The sequence below is a fragment of the Macadamia integrifolia genome, chromosome 2 (genome assembly GCF_013358625.1).
Source record: "Macadamia integrifolia cultivar HAES 741 chromosome 2, SCU_Mint_v3, whole genome shotgun sequence".
NCBI classification, from domain to species: Eukaryota; Viridiplantae; Streptophyta; class Magnoliopsida; order Proteales; family Proteaceae; genus Macadamia; species Macadamia integrifolia.
The window spans coordinates 41,027,782-41,038,894 of NC_056558.1; the positions used below are offsets into that span (position 1 = coordinate 41,027,782).

General features: G+C 36.8%; 1 protein-coding gene across 4 annotated transcripts in view; it reads left to right on the forward strand.

Annotated features, from left to right (window-relative positions):
• Positions 1–235: 235 nt before the first annotated feature.
• LOC122066282 (K(+) efflux antiporter 4) overlaps positions 236–11,113 on the forward strand; it is an 18,870-nt gene continuing 7,992 nt past the window's right edge. For 2 of the 4 annotated variants that reach the window (XM_042630102.1, XM_042630108.1), the window contains exons 1-10: positions 237–705; positions 1,450–1,493; positions 4,247–4,305; positions 4,468–4,546; positions 4,708–4,769; positions 4,860–4,935; positions 5,033–5,107; positions 8,964–9,035; positions 9,145–9,228; positions 9,480–9,548. In XM_042630102.1, the coding sequence (XP_042486036.1) occupies positions 474–705; positions 1,450–1,493; positions 4,247–4,305; positions 4,468–4,546; positions 4,708–4,769; positions 4,860–4,935; positions 5,033–5,107; positions 8,964–9,035; positions 9,145–9,228; positions 9,480–9,548 (852 nt within the window). In that variant the 5' untranslated portion in view covers positions 237–473. Of the gene's footprint in view, positions 706–1,449; positions 1,494–4,246; positions 4,306–4,467; positions 4,547–4,707; positions 4,770–4,859; positions 4,936–5,032; positions 5,108–8,963; positions 9,036–9,144; positions 9,229–9,479; positions 9,549–11,113 lie in introns of all 4 variants that reach the window. The other 2 variants (XM_042630124.1, XM_042630116.1) reach the window with 2 other exon arrangements.

Consider the following 11,113-nt stretch of genomic DNA (forward strand, 5'->3'; position numbering starts at 1 on the left):
TCCATAAACTAATTAACAAACAAAACAGAGATACCCCATCCATCACTGGCCGATCCATCCATCACACAGCTCAGCTCAGCTAAGCTCAGCTCATCTTAAAAAGCGACCCTTCCCGTAAGCCGTAATTAAAGAAATGAAAAAAAAAGAAGAAAAAGAAACCTAAACCCCTTCAACTCTCTCTCTCTCTCTCTCTCTCTCTCTACTGTACTTTCCCTCTATATAAAATCTAGAGAGAGAAAGAGAAAAATCAAATATCAAATCGATGACGGTTAGTTAACCCCAAGGTCCCAACTCCAACCTCAACCTCCTTGGGTTACTTTTCTCTCTCTCTCTCTTCTCTCCCCAGAAACAGAGGCACTCTGGGAGAAGCGGAGAACATATTTTGTCAACTTCTTTGTAGAGCTTTTACTGTGCCGGCGCCCGACGTTATTCGGGTTGTGACGGCTTTCGATCTCCTTTTTCCTCCTTCTGCAATGAGGAGGAGTAACTCCTCTGACTTCCTCTTGTTCTTCGTATCTCTCCTTTGCTTTGCTTCTTTTCCTTCTCTTTCCCAATCTCTCATCGACACTGACTTGGATTTGTCTGTAGACTCCAATGCCACTGATTCTAATGCCTCACTTGCGAGATCCAGAGAAGATAGCTTTGCTGGTATGATCGATCGAGCATTGGAGAAGGAATTCCCGGAAAATGAACAGGCTGCTGGAGGTTTGCAGATCTGACCTCACTTTCTCTACCCCTTCTCTGTTTCATTCACAATTTGTATTTTTAGATTTCGTTTGTCTCGAGCATCTGCTAGGTCTTAGGTTTTGTGACTTTTCTCTATTTTGAGTTGGTTCCCCAATTTGGCGCTAATTGGAAAAGTAGTAGGGGACATAAGGAAAAAGCTCGGCCTTCATTAAGAGAGTAAACCGTAATCTGGGAACCGAAAAGAGTCTAGTACCGTTGAAATTCTCTCATGAAAAAATGAGTTATAAAAAACAAAAATAGGATTAAAAGTCAATACGAGATCCGCCCCATATTTACCACACATGCACACATAAACACAAGTGATCTCTCCTCCCCCGGTTCTGGGTTTCCGGGTTTCCCTCATTATTATTTTTTGATATGCCCGCTAAGCCAGTACCTTCACTAGCAAATTCACTAGCTTCGGACAATAGTGGACAACTGACAATACAGTTTTCATTTCTAGTTACCAGTTTGAAGTTGCTTTCAATAGGCTGGTTCATGTACCATGAAAAATGAGTATCTTTACTGAGTGAATGCCCCTTTGAAACTACCTTTTAACTCTTGAAAACAATAATGACAACAACAAACAGCAACAAAAAAACCGTGTATTCTTACTGAGTGCATTACCCTTTGAAAATACCTTTAGCTCTTGAAAAGAACTACTTGTACAAAATGATTATAATAATAATGAATGAAGCACCTGAATTGTTGTTTATTTTGCAGACACTGATGCTGGCAGCTTTAACAACAGTGTTGCCGAACAACAGGTTCATAAACATATCTCATTTAGGATTGTTTTCAATTTTTATGGACAACATGGAACAGTAGTTTATTCATTATCCTCCTAAATTTGATAATGTTATATTATAATCGTAGTCGGTGGTGGAAATGTATCTAAAATTGATTATTGATGGCATTTTTGTCACATTTGCATCGTTGAGACACTGGCTTCTAGATGCAATTACACTTCTTATGATTGAAATAAACTCTTGGTGTAGAATCTATGGACAATTTTACTTGAGAGATTCAATTCAGCTGAATCTTTTTTGGTGAGCCTATGCCTTATAGAGTTCATGTACTTTGACCTCAAGCTATAATATTTGATCTTTCTTTTCTGATGAATGTCTTGTGGTATTACTTCACCTATGCGCTTGGCTTAATGTGTCATGATCTTTATCTTGTTGCTTGAAGATCTGACATTGAGATTGGTACGCAATGGATTATGTACATACAGGAAATTAAGTAGGAACATTATACTCGAGTTTCAGTTAGATTCAATGGGGGATTTGCTTACATCATCACCATGGCAAACTGGGACCTTAGGGGGCAGGGCCCACATCTTCCCCAAACTTTATCATTTTGGGAAGTGGACTGATTTTATTAGACTGGTCACGAGAGACTGCACTTTTCTAATACAGTGCTGGTGGTTACTTTCAAATATTAGTAATGGTAGCAATAAATTATTCCTCTCCGATATTAGCACGTAATGGTCTCACTTCAAGCCAGTTATGTGGTTCTGGGTTTTAGAAGCAAACAAGCGCTGGAACCATACTGAGGGCCAGGATCAGATAGAACTCAGAATAAAGGGAATTAAGGGATTTTTTCAATAACTTGCAAAATAAAGATCAGATTAGCTTAATTTTCTAATCGAGTATGCAGTATAAAAAAGGCTTTCGAATGATATTAGAATCTTCAAGATCAGTGGTTTGAGTATAGATGGATCCTTCTTTGCTTAATATCCAAGCATGATCAAGGACTGATAAAATATACCAGTAGATGATGATCAGATCTAATGACAGATCAGGAATCAACTAACAGTCACAGATTGTCTATTTTCAGATCTGAGGCAATAATCAACTAGGAAAAAAGCATAAATTTTATGGCAATATGAAGTAGGAAGAAAACACGATAGATTGATGGGGACATGGGGTAATAAGAAGAGAAGAACAACAGATTCAGAATATAGATAGAGGAAAATTAAGGAAGGAATATCAGATATGACCTGCGGATAGATAGAGGAAGGGAGAAAAGTAAGGTCCAGACTGGGGGAAGAAGACCACACCAGTTGGCTAGCAGGAACTATCACCAATCCATGCAACAGTAGCTCAACAGCGCTTAAGAAAAAGAAAAAAAAACTGAACAAATCTTTACTAAAACTGTGAAATCGTTTTTTTTTGAGGGGGGAGGGGGGTGGGGGTGGTGGGTGGTGGGTAGTGGGTGGGGTTACATCATATGTAGAGACTCTGTAGTAGACATAACATGACTCTTAAAAGGGTTCCTATTCAGACTTTTAATCTGAATAAGTGAATATAACATTCAGACAACAAACAGGACTCAAACCAACTTGCCGCCATCTATAAAACTCATAAATCATACAAGAGACTATACAAGACACAAAACCAGTACCTATTGCCAGCTCAAAAAGCCAATTTACATTCTGCCAATTACAATTATAACCCCAAAATTATCCTAAAGTTTAAAACTACCCCTAGGACTGTAGCAAACTCATGTTGGACCTGAATATGGTCCTGCGTCCTGCTCTTAGCCTGGTCCTCTTCAACATGGGTCTCCAAATAGGCCTTATTACCTATCCAGCACAGCACTATGGCTTCATGGGTTGCATTGTGTTTCCAGATTTTATTTTACTTTTATGGTTCTGAAAGCTTATTGATCCTCAAACAGCCCTTAATGCTCTTTATTTTTCCTATACAGTTTCCGGTAACCTATTTTGATTTGGTAAAGTATCAGTAGGTTCCTGGTATGCAGTATGCTATGATGTTCCCTAGTTTATTCCGTTTCAATTAACATGTGCAGTAATAGAATCTACACATGCTTATTTGAGTTATTTCTGATTTTTTTCTGTTTCCTTTTTCGATTTTTTTTTAGTAGTTTCTACACCCTTATTGGATTGTTCTTGTTGATCATACTTCTTTATTGACTAAACTAAAGAGAATGACATTTTCTAATGGACCCCACAAATAAGCTAAAAATAATGAACGAAAATAACAGTTAAATACCCCCATAAATAAAATAACAATTATACCCCCATAAATAAAATAACAATTCTGTCCATTTTAACAAGGACAAACTCTAAACTAACGGGAACAAATCCGGGCCACTGAATCTGGATCCTGGAGTGCTATTGCATCACATATTCTAAATTGCTGATGTTTATTGAGTTGCTTGTACAGCAATGGTGGAGTTTCTTAAGTTCATACTTATCATTTTTATTTATGAATCAAGTAACAATTTAGTTTGCGAATGCAACTACTCACCAAGGCCTATCCTATCTACCGGGGCTGCTATGCAAATACTGTTCAGCCTTTCTACTTGATGCACAATCTGTTTATAAATCATGAAGAATGTATGCTGGTTTTGAAATATAAAATGGATCTGCAATTCAAGGCTGGTTATTATGGTTTGACCCTTTTGAGTGCATGTAACTGTAAATCCCTTATTTTTAGAGGGGTTTGTGCTTGTTTATGTTACTGAATACTATTTTTGTGGTTTTGTCCATCAGGCGGTTCTGGAAACCGTTGCTAGAGTCAAGCCCAAGAAAAATGAAACCAAGGAAGAGAAGTAATTCTTTTTATCATGTGATTAATACAATAATAATGATAAATGGTTCTCAGTTTAGATCATTTCTGTTTTTTATTAGCATGTGGGACATTTGAATTCATTTGAATTGTTCTGCCTTCCATACAAAGTTGAACTTTTTCTTCTTGGTGGTTTTTATGTCAGGTCATTTCAACTTCATGATGTTTTTAATTTGGACAACGAGAATCGAGCAGAAGATATGCCAACCTTAATAGATAGAAAGGTATGTTCCATTTTCTTCATTGTAAATTTGGCCTGGTTACATTTTGTTGCAATGGTTCTTGAAGTGTATCAAGTTATGTTGTCTATGTCTGCATGCATGCATGTTTCTAGGCCGCTTCAATGGTCAACATATTCACTATGATCTTGACTTCATTTTCTCAGGACAACGTGTTTATTATTTCTAATCCCAAATCAAAATATCCTGTGCTGCAATTGGATTTAAGGTAAGGGTATCAATTTCTTACTTTCTAATGTGATCATTGTTTTCTTTTTACTAACTTTAACTTCTCAGCTTTTCCAAACTTTCTTTGCAGATTGATATCAGATCTTGTAGTTGTTATTGTATCTGCAACCTGTGGTGGCATTGCTTTTGCATGTGCTGGGCAGCCAGTATGGACATTATTATTTTTCTTGCTCTTTTTCGTTTTTAGAGTTACCTTTTTTTTTAATCAATAAAATTTAGTCTCTGAGAAACAAAAATTTGCAGGTTATTACTGGATATTTGCTGGCGGGATCTCTTATTGGACCGGGCGGGTTAAGTTTTGTCAGTGAATTGGTGCAAGTATGTTGCTTTTCTTCATTAGAGCTATATAACCTAAGCCTTCTGGATGTTTGTCCATGCAATTTTGTCTTTTGGTCTTTGGCCTCACCATATGCTTAGTTGTTTATGACATGATGGATAAGGAAGTATGTGTAACAATTCAAATTGGTTTTATTTTTATTGTTGTTTGCTTAATTTATTTTTTTGGTCTGTGACAGGAAAGATTAGTTAGTGTTTAAATAGAAGTTGCACATTCTTTCCGTGTTTAGCATTTCACTTAAATTATTCATGAAATGTTACTCTGTCGAAACAAGGATCCAAATGTTGGTTTTGTTCTTTTTTGGTCCCTATGGAACAGGGTATAGTTTGCCTTGTGTATATGTTTTATAAGAATTATTGAAGAAGCTTTGAAAGCTCTTTAAGCTAAATCTAGAAGTGCTTAAAGCTGCCCATCGAGAGGCCATTACAACTAGACTTGCTGCCGTAGAGACACCCATCCTAAACTCAGATGCACATCAAGGTCAAAGGCTGAACATTGGTCACATCCGATGGTATGCTACCTGTCTTCAACAGTGTGATCACAATCATTGAGCAATAGTTGGACGAGCTAGAAGATGAGTCACCAATGATAGAAGATGAAACGACACCAACGGTCGTTAAAAATCAACTTGTGAAAAAAATTGAGTCTGTTGAACTCTTGAGAGATCTGGTTGGTTTTATTTTTCCAAGTCACTACTTCACCAACGAGCTTTATGTCGCGGAATTCATATCATTCGACTGTGATTTAACCGATGAGTTCATATAATCAAGGACGGATGCTGGTCGATTAATGATGATTCTTCCATTCTACAAAACTCGTGGACGAGTTTTTCTTAACATCAGGGGAGTTGATGAAAACCAATTAGGTTAGTGTCATATATTTGTTTCTGTATATATTATCGAATTAGGGTTACTTCATGATGCAACAACGAAAACCTATAGCCGAAGGAAGGGCAAGGACAAGGCGACTGCCTCTGCTGCCTCTTCGATCTATTAAGTATCAGCCTCTCCAGCCTATATATAGACTAAGGGAGCAACCAGCCACATAATGCATGTGAGCAATCAACCCTTATATTTGTTTCTGTATATATTATCGAATTAGGGTTACTTCATGATGCAACAACGAAAACCTATAGTCGAAGGAAGGGCAAGGACAAGGCGACTGCCTTTGCTGCCTCTCCGATCTATTAATATCAGCCTCTCCAGCCTATACATAAACTAAGGGAGCAGCCAGCCCACATAATGCATGGGAGCAGCCAGCGCACGTGTTGCATGTGAGCAGCCAGCCACAGATGATGCATGTGAGCAGCACACTCACATGGTTTTCATGAAGTGAGTTTTCTTTTTTATATAATCCTACCTATAAATAGGGATCAATTGTAAGCATCGGGGGAATAACTCAGAAGTCAAAAACAAAATTTGCCAGTTCAACTCTCTTCTTGTGTTTGATAAAAAATTCCCTTATGTTTGATCAAGGTATGATGGTGTTTGATCTAGTCGATCCACCTTGCGGTGTGAAGCCTATGTGTTACTTTTATTGTCTATTATTCTATCCTTTTCTTCTATCAACAAATTTTCAGCAAAATCCTACTTCCAAATCTAGGTTTCTTTATTCTCTGAGAAAAGATCCATCCCTGGTACTGTTTTGAGCTTCCTCAATTACAATATTACATCACTTCATGCTCTGGGGTTTGTTAATAGAAGTTTGGTAGGGCTTTAACTATTAAAAAAAAAAAAAAAAAAAAGGAGAAGAAATGAAACCCATTGTCGATTTCTTCTCTTGTTTCTTCTCTGATCAAACCCATTTTTGATTTATTCTCTTATTTCTTCTCCGATCAAACCCATTTTGGATTCTTCTTCCTGCTTTTTTTCTTCTCCAAGTTAAGAATGAAGAATCATCACGAGCGGACTAATTTTAAGGATGTAATTTTGAAAAAAGCGGTACAAAAATATGGTCTTGAAGCTACCTTTTGCCATCTTATCTTCATCATATATAGTCTTGACATTTTTAGATGCATTATGCGTTGCAGGAAGTTTTTACATTTTTCCAACAACTCTGAAGAGACCATAAGTGTCCAGTGCATAGATAAACATCAGATCTTTGCCGCATGCCTTGTTAATCTTGTATGCTTCAAAATTTCGTTATATTCGTTCTTATGCTCCATCTCCACAGGAGACTGAACCTCTTCTTGTAAATGAATTAGCCAAATCCTTGTCTCCATGAGTAAGAAGATTTATTGCTGCGCAAAGTATTTTGTCATCTTAGCTTCGTCGTGTATATTCTTGACATTTTCAGATGCATTCTGCATTGCTGGAAGTTTTTCTAATGTCCTACCAACACTGAAAAGACCATAAGCGTCAAGTGCAGGGATAAACATCAGATCTTTGCTACATGTCTTATTACTCTTGTATGCTTCAAGAATTTCATTATACTCGTTAATGCTCCATCTCCATAGGAGAAGATTGAACATCTTCCTGTATAAATGAATTAGCCTCTTTCCGTTCATCATTCCTTTCCCTCTTCTTATTGGACACGTTGGGTGGCTTTATTTTCCCCTAGTTCTGGAAAGTAACTTGACATCTTCTGGTCACTTCAAGCTGTTTCAGCCTAACCAACATTTTTGCCTTCTTTCTCTTGATCCTTGCTATAGAACCCTTTGCTTCAATTACCATACCCAGTTCATCCTCATAAATATTGTCAAGTGCACGCTTGGATTCTGGGTTTCGTAGTATCTGATCTGGGTTTCTTTGAAACTGATCATCCTCTACACATTGAGCTTTGTGTAGATCATTATGACGGTTGAAGCACTGGGTTGCAGTTCGTCCCACAAATATGCTTGGCAATTGTTTCCCATCGTGAAGGCATTGCTTTAGCGCATCGAAGTAACTTTTGATCTCCTATTTCTACCCATTCACTCTTTTTCAGCGACGGAGCTAGCCACCCCCACCAGCGTGTTTTGCATTGTCTCAGCGACTTGCGGACAAAAAGTAAAGAAATTTTCACCCCACTGATAAATGCCATATTTTTTTACCGCTTTTGTCAAAATTGCATCCTCAGAATTGGTCCACTCGTGATATTCTTCATTCTTAACTTGGAGAAGAAAGATCGCAAGAAGAAGAATCCAAAATGGGTTTGATCGGAGAAGAAATCAAAAATGGGTTTCGGTTCTTTTCTTTTTATTTTTTTGACAGCTAAAGCCCTACCAAAATTCCATCAACAAACCTCAGAGCATGAAAAAACCTAATTTGATCATGAATACACAAACATATGACACTAACCTAAATGGAAAAACTTCATCAATTATCGGAAACAATTAAAAGTTTAAGTGAAATTTGTCAAAATTGTAAAGTAATACCATCGCAAAACTGGGTGCCATATAAATAAAGCAATCATTAACAATGGTTTAAGGAGGTCAATACTTCGTGAGATGTAGTAATTTGAATCTCAAACAAGTTTGGTTCACCCTCTCATTCTCAATACAATAAATCTATTGCCGTAATTATCATGTAGTCGATCTATGGAGCTACATGAATCCTGTATTCCTGTTTCACCATTCAACTCTATTTAATGTACTTTTGTTGTTAACAAAAGCCATCCATATATTCTCACCAATCATTTCTTTCTTTGTTCATATATATATATATAAATCAAATTTTGCATATCAGTTAGGATTTTCTGTTGGTTGTTTCGGGAATTAAAATATGTGGATATGTTTTGGAAAACCTATATCAGCATTTATAACCATGGGGGTGTGTGTATGTGTTCTAGTGTGGAAATGCTAATCAGTTGAAATGGTTGCTATTTTTTGTCCATTTTTATATTGTTTTGTGCTTGTAGGTTGAAACGGTAGCTCAGTTTGGGGTGATTTTCCTTCTTTTTGCATTGGGACTGGAGTTTTCTGTATCAAAGGTTGGTTTGTGCTCATCTTCATTCATTGCCATTGTCTCATATTTGGAATTTTGAAACTTGTAAGTTATATCCGGAACTGTGATTCAGATTCTTCCCTTGATGTTTGCAGCTTCGAGTTGTTCGAGCCGTTGCTGTTCTAGGAGGCCTGCTCCAAATTTTCCTATTTATGTGCTTGTGTGGTATAACTGCCTCGGTGTGTATAGTATTGTGTACTTAAACCATTTTTTTCCTGCCTTTTCGACCCTTAACATTGTTCTGGAAGGCATTAAATGTTTTTTAATTATTATTCTGTTCTTAAAGTTTTAATTTTCCAAGCTTCTGGGAAGTAGATTTGTATTTTAAGCTTCTAATGTTTAAAAAAATATTTGAAGAACTATGTTATGATGTCTTTTGATATTTTTGTTGTTTGCAGTACTAATTTAGGCAATTCTATGCTTTCTGCAGTTATGTGGTGGTAAACCTTCCGAGGGGGTGTTTGTTGGTGTATTGTTATCAATGTCTTCAACAGCAGTGGTATCTCTCTACTATTTTCCTAGATTCCCGCTTGTTTATGTTTTTAATGTTGTGTACTTGAAAGACTAAAAAGGTCCCCCCCCCCCCAAAAAAAAAAAAAAAAAAAAAAGAAGCAGTGTCCAATAGACAAGATCTTTAAATCAAAGAATAATTCAGACCATATGGACGATCCTAGCAGATGTAGGAGAAGGGCATTAGATAATAAATCAGCAAACAAGAACAAACATAGGGTAATCGATTCACACTGAAATCTGTTATGATCTAGTGATTAAAATAGGGTTGAATATCAGTATATTGATGAGGAAACAAACAGTAACCAAAGTAGGGATAAAACAGTAATTTCCAAGGCCAAACAGAAATCAGAAATTAGGGTTGGAGTTTGGTATTCGATTTTGCATATGAATCTGATGCCAGTAAATAAAATAGCAGAGTAAAACAGAATCGATCTCTGTATATCAGGGTATAAAACAGTAGCCTAAGAAGAAACAAGGGGGGAATTGGAAACAGGAATAATTCCAGATCGGCAGGTCGGAATCTGCCCAAATTGAATTCGGGTTCTATTTTAGATGGATAGAGCATTAAATCAAAATTTGGAAGGACTCTAACAGTCGAATTGCTTAATCTCAAAAAACAAGTAAATTCTAGGTAGAACAGGAATTTGCAGAAAAATTCAGGGTCTGAACTTGTTAATGGCAGAATATAGAAAATAGAATCAACAAATCCAGTATAAGAATATCAGCACAAGAACATGCGCAATAGAGCAATCCACCCGGGCTTCTCACTATAAGGTGTTAAATTGGATCAAAACACAAATCTACCTTAATCACACATAAGGAGTTTCTTGATCAAACACAAGAGATTCTCTACCAATGGAGAAGGAGAGCAGCAATGGCCTTTTCATTCATCAAAACTCGTGTACAATGCTAGGCCCCCTTACAAACTTATACAGAAGACTCAAAAACAGACTCTTACACTGAAAAGGAAATTTTTGACTAATAAGGAAACATAAACTGACTAGGAAACTAAAATAATAAAAGAAACTCAAAACAATACTGGACTGGACTTATAGAAACCTAATCCAGCCTAACTAAAGCACTTATAACAATTAAAATAAAGAAATAAAGACACTTAACTAAGTAATCCCGTATGCCTAGCCCCTGCCCATATATAGCCCTATTAAAGTGGCCATTTCAATGAAAACCCATTGAACTAAAAGGCCCAACATGTATAGAGCCCAATCCAAGGCTTATTTTAGCCTATTTAGGTGATTTGATTGCATCAGTATTGTTCATTTGTACTCTCGGTTAATCAAATGGTTTTGGCAGACCTTTGACATTACGTCGCACATGGAAATGTATCTCCATTTCCTGAATTCTCCTTATCCATTTCTTAAATTGTAAAAATTCTTATATACAAGTCATCTATTTTAAGCCTTATCCGAACTAATGCTAATTGGGGTTCACTACATGTACGTTTCTCAATTTGGCTCTATTTAAGGTCGTAGTTATTATTTACCCTGGGCCAGCATATCTTTCTCACCTTTTCCCCCAAGTCATTAGCTCCTC